This window comes from Cnephaeus nilssonii (genome assembly GCF_951640355.1).
Source record: "Cnephaeus nilssonii genome assembly, chromosome: 23".
Classification (NCBI taxonomy): domain Eukaryota; kingdom Metazoa; phylum Chordata; class Mammalia; order Chiroptera; family Vespertilionidae; genus Cnephaeus; species Cnephaeus nilssonii.
This window is the reverse complement of record NC_137094.1, coordinates 13,607,304-13,624,453: the sequence shown is the minus strand read 5'-3', so window position 1 is coordinate 13,624,453 and position 17,150 is coordinate 13,607,304. Positions and strand designations below refer to the sequence as shown.

The 17,150-nt window shown below is 48.6% G+C and overlaps 1 protein-coding gene across 6 annotated transcripts in view; it reads right to left on the bottom strand.

The window, feature by feature from the left end:
* The window catches only part of CNIH3 (cornichon family AMPA receptor auxiliary protein 3), a 128,846-nt gene that overhangs the window by 58,404 nt on the left and 53,292 nt on the right, over positions 1 to 17,150 (bottom strand). For 5 of the 6 annotated variants that reach the window (XM_079763385.1, XM_079763381.1, XM_079763383.1 and 2 more), the window contains exon 3: positions 1,689 to 1,790. The exons of the other annotated variant lie outside the window; for it this stretch is intronic. In XM_079763385.1, the coding sequence (XP_079619511.1) occupies positions 1,689 to 1,790 (102 nt within the window). The remainder of the gene's footprint in view (positions 1 to 1,688; positions 1,791 to 17,150) is intronic. 6 annotated transcript variants of the gene reach the window in all.

The following is a 17,150-nucleotide window of genomic DNA, read 5'->3' as shown; positions in this document are numbered from 1 at the left end:
TTCCCTTCCTAGACATGGCCCTGGGTCCTATCCTCATAGACTTCATGCCAGGCCAACCCCCAGGGACGTCTCTGAGACCCCCGTGTCCTTAACTTCCACTGAGGCTGAGGAAAACAACACATAGTCAGTCAACGAGGCCACAAACTAAGAAACAGTCCAAAGAAACACGTCACTACTGAGAAATGCTTCATTTTTTCCAAAATGGTCGCGGCAAATCGAAATGCTGAATCATGTAGCCAAAAATAACAATAAAATAAAATAATAATCACATGATCAGGACGTTTGTTTATCAGATTTGAGTTCTGCGATCCTGATGACTACAATGTGAGTCTTTTCCCCCGTCTTTGTTCCATGGCAAAAAGGATCAGCTTCCCGAACAGGAAGGGCCTACATCAGCACTTTTTCTCTTCCTTTTAATGAAACATTGTCTTGTTCTGGCATACAGGGCTTGTGATAGACCCAGTTATTTTTTTCCCGGTCCCCAAAGAAGACTTAGATCCGGTTTGTTGAAAATCGGGAAGTACCTTGCTAACGTCAATATCACCAGGCATAGCATTGTCTCTGAGTGTCCCATTATTCTAAGGATGTTCAAGGACAAATTAGACGGCCAGTGCTCATGGAGGTCATGTGCCTCTATGCAAGAGAAACTGGAGGATTTTTTTTTTCCTAATTCCATTTCCCTGTTTATTATGCCTCTCTTTTAAATGAGAAAATTGGAAATTCATGCATTGTGGCAGGGAGCAGGGCGGGGGCGGGGGGGGGGAGTGTCCCTCAGCCCAGCCTGCACCCTCTCCAATCTTGAACCCCTCAGGGGATGTCCGACCAGCAGTTGGACATCCCTCTCACAATCCGGGACTGCTGGTTCCCAACTGCTCGCCTGCCTGCCAGCCTGATCACCCCCTAACCACTCCCCTGCCAGCCTGATCAATGCCTAACTGCTCCCCTGCTGGCCCGATTGCCCCCAACTTCCCTCCCCTGCTGGCCCAGAAGATGCATAGACTGCAGGATGCGGTCCGGAGCATCACGGGTAAGGGAGCAGGGAGTGCGCTAATACAAGTCACGTCCTCATTCTCCTTTCACAAAGTCTTTTCAAATTGAGCCCTTCCTTCCCATTTCCATCGCCAGTGCCCTGAGCCCAGGCTCCACTACATTGAAAGTAGGCTACTGCAATCACCTCCCGTTTCAGGGTGTATTTTTTTTAACCAGGGAATGAAACAAGATGGTTGAAGAGCTTTTTCCGGACATGGATCTCCTGGGCTCCACACCAGAACCCCTGAAATGGAAGCTCCACTGGTGGGGGTCCCGGCCCGGGCAGTTTAAAATGCTCCACAGGGGATTCTGAAGTGCATCTCTGAGTAGGAATCACTAAACCAAACCACCTGGTCCCTAAACCCACCTCCACAGTGCCCAGCCTCCCCAGTTAACCTCTTCGATGATGCCCAAAACCATCAGAAGCTCCCGGTAATGAACAAGAGAGTTGACAGTTGGTTCTCACCCACTGCTCCCAGGTGCAATTCAGACCTGCTCCCTCCCTCTTCCGTGGCTCGGCCACAGGGACCCGCTGGCTGGCTGGCTTTCCGCCCGTGGGCTGGGACTCACGCCATCCCCTCCCCTGGCATGGCCACACTCACCCCAACGCCCATCATCAATCACTCCCTCCCAGATCCTCCCAGTCCCCCCAGACTCACCTCAAGGCCTGCCTCCAGAAAGCCTCCTCCGGTCGCTCCGGACCCTGTCCACGCCCGAAAGCCTCGCTCTGTCCTCGAGTTCTCACGGCGCATTGTGTGTGCCTGGGAAGGGAAGTACATAACCTAATGGAGGGGGGGATGTCACAGCATAGACTCCAGTGACCCAGAGCAGTTTCTTTAAAGTTTCATGTTTTTAAAAACGTCTGTGGGTGAGTTTTGAATTCTTCACAATCTATTTATGGAGACCACCGACCCCACCGAGGAGACGTGCCGTGTTTACTGTTACCCCCGGCACATCCTGCCTACCCCAGTGATGCAGCAGCAACACAGAGAGAAGGGACTCAACAAAGATGTTTGAAGTAATGTTTCGTGCACCCCACCCCGCCATCTGCGCGGTAAGTGTTGGATGTTGCTGCTGGCCTGTGCACCTCATTCCGGAGATGTCAGAGGGCACCCGGACAGGCAGCTCCAGCTCCCCCCTCCCCAGGCTCCCGGAGTCCTGATCCCATTGTAATCTGGTTCCGAACCGTCTGTCTCTCAAATTCTAGGTTTCTGAGTGACTCAAATGTTATCCCTAAAGATCCTCCGCAAAGCACATGAGCTGAATATGACCTGAACAAATCCTCTTCCAAGAAGAGAAAAATGATGCCTGTCACCTTTAAAAAGCCAACCAGTCAATAATAGAATCACGGGCTCATAAGGAAGACAATTATTTTTCCCCCGTGACGCAAGCCAGAGCACTGTTTTCGAAAGAGTCGTACAATTTACTTCTCTTACATCTTCACATTAGATGCTGTGGGCTTAGCAGAGTCTCAAGGGCAATGAGTATTTTGTTATGTGGCCGGTTATTATTTGTACCAGTGAACACTCAGATTAACTAGCAGATAGTAGAGACCTGTAAATTCGGACACGGAAATTCAAGGTTTTTACTGGAGGGAAAGCAGGGAGTAAGAAAACGGGAGCCACGATTTCCAATATTTTCTCTCTCACATTGATATTTCTCTCTGTCTTTCCCTCTCTCTTCCACTTTCCCTAAAAAAAATCAATGGAAAAATATCCTTGGGGGACGGGGGGCCATTGGTACAAGCACTTGGAAAAACACTTGGAATGACCTAGTAAGATTGGGGGTGCACACGCCCTTTGACCCAGCCGTTCCACAGCTAGGATTCTACCCTGGAACTCCTGGGCACGTGCACAAGGGACACATACAAGAATCATTCCAGAAATGGAAGCAACCCAGGTCTCCATCCCTATCAAAACACGTAGGCACGCTGTGGTGTAGTCCTGCGAGCTGACACAATAAGATGGAGGAAAAGAATCAATTACAGTGACACACAGCATGGACAAATGTCATAAGCAAACATCTGAGTGAAAAATGCTAGTTGCAGAGAATGCATACAGTATGATTCCATTCCTATCAAGTGCAAAAATATGCAAAACTACCCAATACACTGTTTGGGGATATCATGAAAAGCAACAAAAGGTATTTTTTGAAGCAAATAAAAAAATATAAGAAAGCAAATGACAGGCACAAAATGTAGAACAGCTGCACCTGAGGAAGGAGGAGGATGGGCTTGCAAAGGTAAAGCTGAACACGGGTGTTGGCTCCATCATAATTCTGCACGTGTCACATATATTCTACAAATATCCCTTTGAAGCTATTTAATATTTGATCAAGACAATTAAAGAGATGATGACTAAGGGAAATACACAGCGGATGGCATATGCTAGGTGCCCATTCTCCTCCTTCTTGTTTCACTGTAAATATTTTAGAACAAATTATTTAGGAGGAGAACTAAACAGTGGCTTACTCGCAAGTCCGATACTTGCTGGTAGACTGAAGAATGCCACAGGATCGCATGCCGGTCTGTTCCAAGTCAAGGACTAACACGTCTCCCCCACTCCTGGTTCCCAACCTTCCAACAACATCCCACCCCTGTCATTTTTGCCAACTTTATTAAAAATAAACATCTGCCCTAGCTGGTTTGGCTCAGTGGATAGAGCGTCGGCCTGCAGATTGAAGGGTCCCAGGTTCCATTCCAGTCAAGGGCACATGCCTGGGTTGCAGGTTCAATCCACAGTAGGGGGCGTGCAGGAAGCAGCTGATTAATGATTCTCTCTCATCATTGATGTTTCTCTCTCTCTCTCTCTCACGTCCTCTCTGAAATCAATAAAAATATATTTTAAAAAATAAAATAAAAAATAAACAAACATCTAACTGGTTTCTCCCTTTCCCCCACATTGATTTCCTTTTTTTAACTAGAAATGCCTTTTGTGAAACAATTATGAGAGAAGCCACAGCCCCGATGGTGGAAGAAATAAAAGTCGAGCCAGCCACATGGCCCCCCTTGGTGCTCCCATCATTCCTTGGTCTGTAACAGACAGAAAAGGAGGAAAGACCATGGCTTGCTGGGTGCCTGCCTCGGATTATCTCCTGGCCCAGATGTTATCAACCCCTAAATCAACCTGAAAACAGCTGTCACACCAAAGGGCCCCAAACCAAAGAGTTGCCGGCAATGCTGACATTTCGGCAATAAAGGCTCTGATGTAGGTCTTCTCCCTGCAGCTCTGCTTTTCTCTTTCCATACCCATAATGAGTTTGGGGGGGGGGGGGAGACAAACACACATACAAGCTTTTATTATTTCATCCAAACACCCTTCAGAGAAGTGGCAACCAGGTATGAGATAGAGACGAACAACAGAAATTTGAGCTAATTAAAACCAAGAGGAGAGAAAACCAGGCCAGGCAAGGGGTGTGCTTTCACTGTGGTTGGAAGAGGGAGGGAGGGAGGGAATGAGCAAAAGAAGGTGAGCTGGCCAGACCTCAGCAGTGCCAGGGAAGCAAATGACAACCGAAAGGGTTCATTCATTCGCTCAAGGATTGAGCGCCTACTGTATGCCAGGCTCTGTGCTGGGGAAAGTAAACGCAGTCCCTGCCACGCGGAGAATACAGCTCCGTGAGGGAAAGAAGGAAGCAAACAGGTGCTAAATGATGCTCAGAATCAGCGGGGCTGCCACGGGAGCACACAGCGCCAGGCCTGGGGGTCAGGTGAGCCTTCCCAAGAGGAGGTGGAGTTAGCCTGACATCGTGGGGTGGGGGGAGCAAGGGCAGAAAGCCCCCGGCTGGGGAGGCTCACAGGGGCACGTACAGGAGCAGGACACGAGAGCGAGCAAAGAATGCAGGAGCCAGTGCTAGGGTCGCGCTCTCCATGGCTCTGGCCCACTGGACGAGCCCGGGAAACACGCTCACAGCCTCAGCCGGAAGAGCGGAGCCTCTTGGACTCAGACACTGTGCCTCCATCTCTTGCGCTGGCTGCAGCTGTGATGCAGGCTGAGAGCTATGGCTGTGACATGACACTGACTCAGGAATGCAGTTGGACAAGAAAAACTGAAGTTACAATGATGAGATTTGTTTAAAATTTCTGCAAGAAAAAACCGCTTGCACTGAGTTCCCCCTGCGCGCGCACACATACGCTCAGGTCTGCTGTCCATAAACACCCCCCCCCCCCGTTGTATATAACAGGAGCCTCCAAGCATTGCAAAACCATTTTGGGGGTAACGGTTCCCAGTTTCATAGCCTGCCTGCTGTTCCTGAGAAAACCTCTGACAAATCAGATCAACTGGACTTTTCAGCTCCAAATCTGCTCGCACGCAGCCTCAGGGGCATTTGTAAGATGTGACTCAAGAGGATCCTGATGTGTCCACCACTTGTTTAGTCCACCATCCACCCTCCCCGTCCAGCACCTCGGCTGCTGCAGGCTGTCCTAACCAGAGACCCGTCAGGAACCACTGAGCCACAGCCACCCAGACAGTATCTTATGTGGTTTTTTTTTCCAACTATAAGTTTTCCTCCTGGTGTCAGAGGCATCCTGGAGTAGGTCCCACCCAGGCGCACGGGCCAGGCAGCAGGTGCAGTGCAGTGAGGTGTGCGGTGAGGTGGCTCCACATCTGTGCTTAGAAGGTAGGGTCTGATGCTCACACATCCACCCCCTCCTCCTGCCCCAATTAACTCTAGACCTCCCAGAGCGAGCCAAGTGGTAACCTCTCCTCTCAATTCTATTCGGCCCTCTGGTCACACGGGTCCGTTTGGTGACTTCCTACCTTCGTCCAATGGGCCCTTGACATTCACTTTGGCCTGATCTCACAAGGATAAAAATGCTGGTTTGTCAGGGGCAGGAGTTGAGAACGGGAAGCGGAGAAAGTTTATGCTGGGATTTGTCTTGAAGTCTCTCCAAGTCCTGTTTACAGCCTTCTGTCCTGACAGAAATAATAATGGATTCTTTTCCTAAAAGTAATTAATGTCATGGTTCAAGCTAAATCATTCTTTGCTGTCGCCTTAGAAAACCAGAGGTATATTCCAATCTGGTGGTGGCCGTTTCTCCTGCCACTTTGTGCCACCAGAGCCTTGCACACAGCAGGCACGTATGAACATTTACTGATGCTAGGTTATGGACAATCAGTGCCAGAGTCTGCGTGTAGAGAAGAGAAAGTTTCAAGAAAGCAAAGATCTAGAAGCACCAGCATGGACTGCCCCATATACGGCACACCTCCCCTTGTGGCTTCTCAAGGGAGCCCACCCAATGAAATCAAACATAAATATGACTCACATCCCCTGGACCCTTTCAACGTAGGACCCTCTTCCTCTTCCTCTCTAGGATCCCACGTGGGGATCCCTGTTGGGAAAACAGACACTCGCCCTGTAGACTTTCTCTGAGATCCCATCCTTTCTGTAAGAAGACGTCATTCAGCAGCAGACACTGGGGGGGACCAGATGGCTGGTAAGCAAGAGGCTATTCTCAATCCAGGGCCAAACAGGAGAGCTGGCAGCCAGAGCCTAAATTTAGTTTGCAACCTGGTGCCCAACAGCATAAAGTTAGAAACTCCCTTGAACCATCTGGCTCTTTTAAATCAATACCTATCTGTCCAATCCTAGAATGGAAAGAAACCTCAAAGTCTAGCTCCCTTTCCAGACACCACATCTGCCATCCATGGTGCCTGGATGATGCAGCCACAGGAGATGCTTAACATGGACCAGTGGACTGAGCCTGGATTAATGGCTGCCAATCCTAAGGCACTTAAAGGTCTTTGGACTTTTTCTGATTCCACACCTCTTTTGTTCTCCTTTTCCCCCCACCAATTTCTTTTTCCATTACCCTACCCGTGGCTAGAATGAACACACACACACACACACACACACACACACACACACACACACACAATGTATCCCTATCTAAAATGTCTCAATATATCATTGTCCTTTTGCCAACCTACTCATGATGGTCTTCCCTTCTCATTGACATATACCTCCACTTTTTATCATCTCTTTCTCCTTTAACAGTGATACAATTTATCTGTAACCCCTAAAAACCAACATTCCACCCCCTCTGTGAAGTCACCATCCCCAAGGATTAAGAAATATGCTGTCACCCAGACCAATCAATGCTATCTCCCCATTTCCAATCACAAATAAGCTAATTTCATAGCATAAGGAAGCATTTCTCTCTCTTTTTTAAAAAGACAAAAGAGGTGGAAAACAGGAGGTATGACCCATCGCTTTCTCCTTTGCAGCTAACACCCCAACTGCATAGAATCAAGCTGCCTCTGCCTCTGCTCCTGCCAGGTAAGGGCTCCCTTCGCCTCACCTGGCTGGCAGTTGGAATGGCATGCAAAGATGGCATCGTGACTCATACTGGCTAGAGACGAAGGATGGTTCATTTTACCAAGGTTCTCTCGGTGCCACCTTGCAAAGGGTGCTTTCAGTACTCTGATAATTAATGGGGAAGCTGGCAGGCACTTTTTCATTCAAAGACACTTATTTCTTAAATAAAGCGACATGCAAATGTTAACATCTATTAATTATTTGACTAGCTCACAGCAGGATAATTAACTGACTTCAAAAGCTGAAGATGAGACTGCCATCTTTCAGAAGCTGCAGCATTGGGACCAAATGAAAGTGTGAAGCAGGAAAAGTTGTCCCTTCAAAGCATCCTTTCGCGGTATCCTCCCCGCACCTCACCCTGTGGCTGCTTACAGAGTGGGCTGTACTCAGTCTTCCCGGACCCTTACACCCCAGAGGCTCACGAAGGGGGTGGAGTGGTGGGAGTAGCTTGCTGGGGGGAGGGAGAGCATTTTACCGCATGTTTAGAATTGCCAGCACACAGTGATGATCAAAAACAGACCAACTTTTAGTTAGCTATTGTCTTTCAGTTCTCTACGAAGACACACCCTCTTACTGCCGGCTAGCACTGAAGTGACCAATGAAAGAGGCTGGCTGATATCAAGTGGCCAAGTCATTCCGCCTAATTGGTCGCCTCTTCTGTAATTGATGCTGTGAGCCAGACCTGGGCCAGGCCTGCATTTCTTACCTGGCTTCCATTTGCTCCCCCGGTCTTACAGAGAGCCCTGGTCACACTTTGGGTCCCAAAGAATCAATTTCAACTCCGACCGTGTACTGGGCTTTCACTGAAATGTTAGAACACGTCCTTTCCCCCAGTGACCAGTTAGGGACTCAAGTAAATGGCAACAGGTCGCTCTGGGGAAGGAGAGGGGCGGACCCGCGGTGCTGCAGGGTCCTTCGATGGCAGAGACCACGGGAACCTGGCCTCTTCCATCAGTTTTGGGTCCGAACACTGGCTCCTCTCTGGGAAGCAGGCAAAAGATTCTGACTTTTTAAACTGTGACCGTGGGCCCCGGCCTCCTGGTCACCCATCCTTGATTGCTTTGATTGTGTATCTTGAGCAACATCTGTGGCACCCATCTGTCTTGCCCCTCGGGATCTTTCCCCAGGTTCTGTAACTCATCTGAAGTGTCTGGTCCCCGTGGCTATCACTCTAACCTTGCCTCTCATGACAACAATAATCAGGCTCCGTCTTGCTTTGACAAATGAGTGCTGCCTCCTGGCCTCTGTTATTTTGGGAGTCTACCATCTCCGTTTCTGTAAGAGAACTCCGTTCCGTAGTAGCAGCCTCTCCTAACATCAGCTCTGGCCTATGGAGGAGTCTCCGCTGAGCGTCTCAGCGATGCTGGTGCGCCTCTCTTCCCACCTTAGTGCTCTGGTAAACAGTGTTCTCCAGATCTGCCCACCAATTGCAGTCCTTGGTGAGTTTCCGGCTTTAGACGGTATTTCCACTCTCGCGTGCCCACTTCCCTGAGCCTCTTGGTCCCTTCTTTCACTGTCTGCCACAGCATTTCTGACATTTCTACTTCAGTTAACATGCCCCATCGCTTTTTCCAAGCTTCCATGAACCATCCTAGCAGCATATCCACACCGTCTCCCAGGGTCTTTGCCAAGATATTAAATCCTGTATCATGAGAGCGTAGCCCCACACCGATAAACTTCCATCGCTCTTGATCTAGATCCCTCAGAATCCTGTCCCATATGTAGTCTCCCAGCTCCTGCCAATATGTACTCATGGGGCTCCTTCAGGGAACAGACTCTCCTCCCTCAGCAGCCCAATACTTTCCCAGCCAGGCTATGTTAGGACCCAACCCTGTTGATTGGCCTGCTGGCATCATCTATACCAGTGGTCGGCAAACTGCGACTCACGAGTCACATGTGGCTCTTTGGCCCCTTGAGTGTGGATCTTCCACAAAATACCACGTGTGGGTGCGCACGTACAGTGTGATTGAAATTTCGTGGCCCATGCACAGAAGTCGGTTTTCGGCTCTCAAAAGAAATTTCAATCGTTGTACTGTTGATATTTGGCTCTGTTGACTAATGAGTTTGCCGACCACTGATCTACACTAATAAAAGGAAAAGATGCAAATTGACCATACCTCCACAATGCCCACCAGCCAATCAGGAGTGAGTATGCAAATTAACCCAACAAAGATGGTGGGTTACTTTTCATACGCAGGCACAGAGCAAAGACTGAAGGCTCCGCCTGAGCGAAGACTGAAGACTGAAGACTGAAGGCTCCACTGCAGCTGGAGCCAAGCCTGAAGGCTGAAGGCTTGGCTCCGCTGTGGCCCGGGTCCCAGGTGCCAGAGGAAAACCAGTGCCAGGAGCCAGGGGAAGGAAGGCCTGTTGCATGAATCTTCATGCAATGGGCCTCTAGTCTTGAATAAAAGGGAGTGCTGGCCTTTCACAGAGAGGGATGGGTTACTTCTGTGGGCCCAGAGGGTCAAAGGGATCTAGAGATTCAATATTTTATCCACCCAGATGGCCCCATTGCATATCTCAGGATGTCACTCTGCCCCACTCAAGGCCCTGACCTTGGAGTAGCAGACTTGACAAAATTGAGAATTTGACCTCCGCAGGGACACTGCTACTCTTACCATTCAGATCTGGGCCTGATCCCCGGCTTTATTCTGCCATCTGGCTGCAGCTTTCACACTTTGCCTTTAATTGGTGATTCATGCATTTAGCCTTCATTGTCTGTCTCCAATGCCTTGATTGCTCCTGCCTACAGCCCTCCATTCCATCTTCCTTTTTTAAATTACTCTTTAAAAAAGGAAGAGTAATTTTTTGGCAAATGCCTGACACATTACCTGGCCAATGCATTCGTTCCCATTGGTGTGTTCCAGTTCTCCCGGAGGAGTGTTTGAGAATTGCATCATTACAGCACGCCAGGGGCAATCATGCTCCCCTCCATCAGCGATGGGACCTCATTGCCAGTCTGATGGAGGGTGATCAGTACAGGTGTTCAAAATAGGTTTGGTGAATGGATGGTTCATAGGATATATGGCTATTTGGATGGATGGATGGACAGATGGAGTTCTACTAAATCCCACTCGGACAGTCTGAGAAATAGCTGGAAACCACTGTCATTTCCTAGCTAAGGATTTTCTTTCAATAAGAGCACTACATGATCAACAAGGATAGGAAACGCAATCCTATGGGGACTTCTGCATTCTCAGTAATTAGCAATAAATCAGTGAAATCACAGTTGAAATGAGCAATCATTACCCAACTATAAGATGACATCGAAACACATCTGAATTCTGAAAAACTTCAGTGGGACTCAATGGTCAGTCGGAGGAACCAGCGGAGACCCCCCTTCCGATCTGAGGCCTCCCGCCCCTCCAGCCCTGGAATCCAGCGGTTCTGGGGATCTAGGTCACTTTCAGCACTGCCTCTCTCAGGATATTTCTGGTGCAATTACCAGGCAAAGCCCAAGAAAGAGAAGGGAAAGGGAGCGTGTCTTAACATCGGGACACCTCTGGCATTGTTTTCAGGTCAATTCGGGATTACAGGGCCCCGTGTGTTCTTCCCCCGTCATTTGTCAAGTTGCCACAGGGGCCGGAAAGTCTGCAATTGTTAGGAAATCTCGCATTTCTGGAGTTCGATACCCTTTTGTTCGTTCAGCCTGCAGCATGGAGACAGCCTGGCAAGTAGGAACGCAGGTAGGCCCCGTGGGTACTCACTCATCCTTCCTCCGGCTATCAATTACCACTTCAGCAGGCCGAAGAAGTGGGAGAATGTCTATTTCTGGCTTACGATGGTCATAGGCGTCGCTGCTAAAAATATGTGCTCCATCCAGAGTCCTGTGTGTCCTGGGTCAAATTTGCCCCATCACCACTGGGAAGAGACTGGAAAGTTGGAGGAAGGGAGAAGCCATCTTTTTTGTGATTCTAGGGGCAGCAGCCGCAGCAACAGGGGCAGTGGCAGCAATGGCAAAAGCAATAATAGTGGTGGCAGCAGCCATGGCAGGAGCGAGGGAGGGCTCCCAGGCCCCTGCCCTGGCAGCCAGGTCCCGCAGCAGCCTCAGCAGCACAGCAGTCGTGGGCTCTGGGGACTCTGTGTTCCCTGTGCACCCAGCTCGAGTGGCAGAGTGGCTCTAAAAGGACCAGGCTTTGAGTACCTCGGCCCCCTGTGTGCGCTTCCACTGTTCCAAGACCTTTGTTACCAATTTCCTGTGTTCAATTCCCTCTGTTTAAAAACACTAGAGTTGTTTTTGTTTCCCAGCTACACTAATGCTCCGCTCCTAAAATAGCTCCGAGAAACTGATTCAGAGGCAGAGCTCGGGACTGGCTGTCTGAGCTCACTTCGCGTGGGGAATGCAGTGGGCAAGGGGTGGCCGGTGGTCCAGGGCATGCGGGGCAGATGGTCACTTCAGGTATCACTGCTCGCTGCTTGGGATAACGTGCTCAGCGAAGGCAAGGCTTGAGGAGACCAAGAGGAGGATGGAAATGACTGTGTTGCCGGGGATGATGAATATAAAGGCTCTGCTTGGGTGGCTGCTTCTGAACACACTGGTGAGTTCACACACAAAAATAAAGACAAACTCGGGGCTTTAATATCTCAGCGGATGTTGAGGTTCGAGGACCACAAAGCTTCTACCACAGCAAACGAGAATCTCTTGTCCCTTACAGCCACAGAGCCACTCTAGCTAAAATGTCAGATGTCACATTTGACCCTGCTGGTTGCAAAAATTATAATGAAGAAACTCAGTGGTTTTTCTCATGTGACAGATGCATCTACGACCAATCAGCCAACCAAGTGACTGTTCTAGGTCTTGGGTATAGAGGTGACCAAGCCTAAGAGCACTGTCCCCCTCAGAGAGGCCCCTGGGAGGAGCTGCAGGAAAGGCATTCCAAGCAGTGAGAGCAGCAAGTGCCGGGCACTGACCTGGACCAGGTATGGGCTTGGCTAGGAAGGGTGAGACCGTTGCTATGGGGACCCTGAGCCCCTTGGTGCAAAAGTTTCAACGTGTGCAGAAAACAGGAAGCCACTGAAGTCTTCTTGGCTGGAGAAAGGTCTGATGAGTCCAAACAGTGGTAGCAAGTTGGACTGCAGGGGATGGTGATGGAGGGTGAGAGGTAGATACAATTTTTTTAAAAAAAGGATATAGCAGTTTACGGAGAGTGAAAAGGGAACAAATCATAAAAATACTTATCAAATTCAAAGTTGCTAATGAGAAAACACAGTAAATCTCAAAGCTACCAACCACCGATGTATGAGACTCCCATAAACAGGAAAAGCCAGCTGCACACTGTGCTCGTGGTTCCTCTGCTTGCTTCTGCGGCAGTGCCCGCCTTTCAGGCGGGTCCAGCATGGCCCGGGACCAGCAGGGAACCTACAGATCCAATGAATAGCTTCTTCTTCTTTAAAGGGAAGCGGGCATTTTTGCTGCCTCAGCTCAATTTTACCCATGCAGGAAACTGACTTTTCATATGCACACACACCCCTCTCCCTCATCCCTCTCGTGTAACTTTTGCTCAATTACCCCAGGAAAATGTCCCTCCCTTTTGGCCCCTTTTTCTTCCATTTGTGAGCCAAAGAAAAACGGCCCTGATGATGAATGATAGGTTTAAAGTGGTGCCAGTGATACATCCATATGGAAAAAAAAGGTCCTACATTTGGAGGTGAGAGTCAATGTCGTAAAGAACCAATAGCATCCAATGTAAAGGCCTGGAGAAAAGCCCAAATTTCCCTCCATCTTCTTCACTACAGTACAAAGCTATATTTTCATCTTCCTTTAATTAGATCTATTTTCTACAGGCATTAGCATTTAGCAAAAATGAAAACCTTTCTTGGTCAAAGTTCTGGGATGAGAGATTCAATTATTTACATGAAGGCTAACATTGCAGTGGAAATGCTTTCTTACTAATTTTTCTTGCAAAGATACAATATGGCATCAATATTATGAGTTTAAGTAGCTTTAGTGGGCAGCCTGGGTACCTAATTGCATCTATAATGGCATTTTTATGAGAAAATGCATTATATCTTTAAACAAACAGACTTGCAAGCTGGTTTCTGGAGATCTAGTGTTTGAAAGTTGAACACGGCTTAATTCAATAAAACATTCCAATGAGAAATACGAAGTTATGTAATTACTTTAAATATAGTTGTGCAAAATTCAACATGCATGTTTAATGCATGTGACTTCCATTCCTCACTGTTTAATTGGTTTTGGGAAGCAGCCAGTCCTTTATTTGTTGTTCTTCAACTGTCATTATGAATTCTGCTAGCTCACAGAGTGAGAAAAAGATGAGCTGGAGTTATGAGTTATGTATGGTGCATGAGCTTTCTAAATATATTTATTAATGCTCCTTAAATTATCCCCAAAGCTGGGTGCCTCTCTCAATTTAGAGCATCTTCTCACTTGGCTTAGCAGCACGATCTCAATTTTATTGTTCATATAGCCAGATGCAGCTGCATTTATTTACATTTTTTAAATGAATGAAATGCTTAACTTGTTGACATATTGGAGAGTCTAAAAATTCCCATTTCAAGTCATCCTCACAACCACATCCGTATGGGTGGCATTGAATTAGCCCCACTTTGTAGCCGAGTTGACTTTCAAGAGAAATGGAGTGAAAATGAAGGGTTTTAGAAAGCCTTATTATTGGGTGACACAGAAGAAACTATTCTGGTTACATTTCAAGTTTCCAACTGAAATATCAAGTCAAGGCCAGGAGCAAAGCGGAATGAGTGTGCAGCTGCACTTCCTGCCAGACCCTCCACCCCCACCCCCATCAGCCACTTCTCCAGTAACTAGATTATCTTCCTTTGAACTTCTGACTATGGTGAAGAAAAGATCAGAAATTCAGAAGCGATGATACATAGTTCAAGGCCAGCCTCTCAATGAGCCACACTGTCTGATTTGAATAGTATTCATTCACTAACATTTATCAGGAACCCACTATGTGTGGAGTCCTGTGTGATGGAGCCACAGGGATACAGGCACGAATAAAACTCAGTGGATACAGAGGTGAATAAAATCCAGTGGCTGCCCTTGAGAAGCTCGTGGTCTGGAGGGAAAGCAATTAGCTAGAATATAAAGCCAAGTGACGAGATGGACTATAGCAGAGGAGTAAGCAAAAGGGTGTGGAAAGGTAAAGTGGGGGGTGGTTAATTCCAACGAGGTGGCTCAGGGAAAGCTATGCCCAGAGCTGGACTTGAAAGGAAGTGAGGAAGATTCCACAGACAGTACAAGTCAAAACACAGAGGTCTGAAGGCAAGCTCAGGGAAGGCTGAGGCGTGCAGTGTGGCAAGCACGGGTGAAAAGACAGGCACAATGGATGATAAAGCCAGAAAGGAAGGCTGGGGCTAAATCCACACGGTCTTAAAGCCACAACCAGGAATTGAACCAAACACTTTTGGGCAAGAAGGAGCCACTGAAGATCTTAAGGGGGTAAAACTATCTCACCTGTCATAGGAAGATAACTCATGTAAGAACACAGAACATGGGCTAGAAATATGTTAGGTCAAATCTACTGAAACAGTCCAGAGGAGCATTAGAAGTACTTAGTTAGAGTAGAACCAATGGGTTGGGAAGGAAGTTCAAAGGAAGATGGGGGTGGGGGCGCTTGGCAATTGATTGTTTGGATGCCAAGAGAATCTGGAATCTAGAGAGAATGGGAAACAAGCAATGGAAGATGACCGAGGTTTCCAGCCCAAGTGACACTAGGGTAGAAGTCCCAATAGCCATGACAGGTCAACGTGGCAGGAGAAGACTATGGTGGAAAGCGAGGTGTCGGATTAAATGCGATCCGTTGTGGTGACGGCTGAGAAATGCATGTGAAGATGTCCAGGAGACCCGTGGAAGTCTGTGTTCGCCCCAAGAAATTCGGCAGTGGGTATAGGTAGGACCCCCAGAAAGGAACCTGAGCAGGAAGAGAAAAGAGAGGGAGATGGAACTCGGAGGAAAGCTCCATGTGGAGAGTGAGTAGAGAAGGAACCAGATGAGTGCTCTTGGGAGCTGGAGGAAGGAAGCATGGGGAGACTCGGGATTGGAAAACCCCCAACTGGAAGCCATTTGAGACTGCTACTTGCTGTTGCTATGGCCACACGGGACAAACTAGTCAGGGTCTCTCCTTAGGAATGGGCGGACGGCCCCTGGCCCTCCTCCATATGCTTGTTCCTAAGAGACTCAGAAGCAGCTCCTCTTGGCGGTCAGTTGTGATACCGAAAACTACCACCTCCAGGAGACTCCGTGGGGTGAACTAAGCAGGGAACAAATCCAGGAGTTTGGCAAAGCTGAAGTTGCAAACTTCTTCCTCTCAGTTCATGTGTCTGATTTCTCTTGTTAGGCCCTACTTTTTTTTTTTATATGTTTTTTTTTTTTTATTGAATTTTTACAGAGAGGAAGGGAGAGAGATAGAGAGTTAGAAACATCGATCAGCTGCCTCTTGCACACCCCCCACTGGGGATGTGCCCGCAACCAAGGTACATGCCCTTGACCGGAATCGAACCTGGGACCTTTCAGTCCGCAGGCTGACGCTCTATCCACTGAGCCAAACCGGTTTCGGCAGGCCCTACTTTTATAACCTGGGTCCTCTACCTTTCATTGAAGAAAGTAAGTTCCTTTCGTTCGTTATGGCTGGAACTGACAATGCGTAGCCACACAATCGATCGGGTCAGCTGACGCTGTGCACGCATCTCCCTGTGGCCCACGCTACATGGCTGCCATTGGAACTCGTTACACACTTTATATGTGTACTGCACCCTGCTTTCCAGCTAAGGAGCACTTGTCCAAGTTGGACTCATTGGCTTCTCACCAAACCCTGGGAGAAGCTACTATTTTGCTCTGCCTGATTCTCACACTCAGAAATTCCTTGCTCTAATCTCTCTCTTGGGGTTTGATCCAGCTCATCTTCCCAAGTCTTTCTCTAGCTCCTGCTCTCCATTGACTGGAATTCGACACTTCTGCATTTCCTTCGCACATGAGACTGGCCTCATTCCTAAGCCAGTATTTTCCTTTTGGCAACTCTGGCCTCTAATTTAACAAGAGCACCACTGTCTGTCCCGCTCCTCTCCCTCCATCTCTGCCCCATCATCCTCGAGAATTAAAATAACCTCTATAGGACTTAGCATTAAGATACAGCCGTTTCCCACAATAAATAAATTTTTTAAAAAGCTGCCAGCAAAATGCAAATAGGCTTGAAAGGGGAACTTTCATACGAGGCATACCCTTAGATAGGCAAGTCAAAGTTGCAGATGGGTAGTGGGCTGCTGACAGCTGGCTTCCTGCCCCGCCCTGCAGCATCCGTACACATTCCCTATACCCTCCCCCTTTCTGGGAGCCTTACTCTCCACCCTTCTTCACCCTTCTTTGTACCCCAAGGAAAACAACCTCCATAGCGGCCACAGACTCTCTTGCCCTCCAACTGCTGGGTGGGCAGAGCTAATAGAAATCAAAGGGTAGGAGAACCATGCCCCGGGCTTCCTGCCTGCTGTGCTGAAGGTGACAGTCATGCGCCTCTACAGAAGGCCACAGACCCTGGTAGGCAGCCATCTCCGCCAGCCACTGCTCTCCGTGGCTCCGGTAACTGTCCTTACCCTGCCTCCTCCGGGCCTAAGAGTGGTCATGGCACCTTCCATTACCAGCCCCACCTGGCAGTAGCTATCTCTCACCGTCCCCACGAGTTCCCTTACTCCTGTCCACTCCACTCTCCTCAGGACCTTGGTGGTGGCCTGCCAGACCAGGCCCCTGCACAGAGCATGCAGTGCTCAGCAGCTCCCCATGCACCCCGTGATGCCACCAACAACTGCGAGTACCGTACGAATAATTAGTT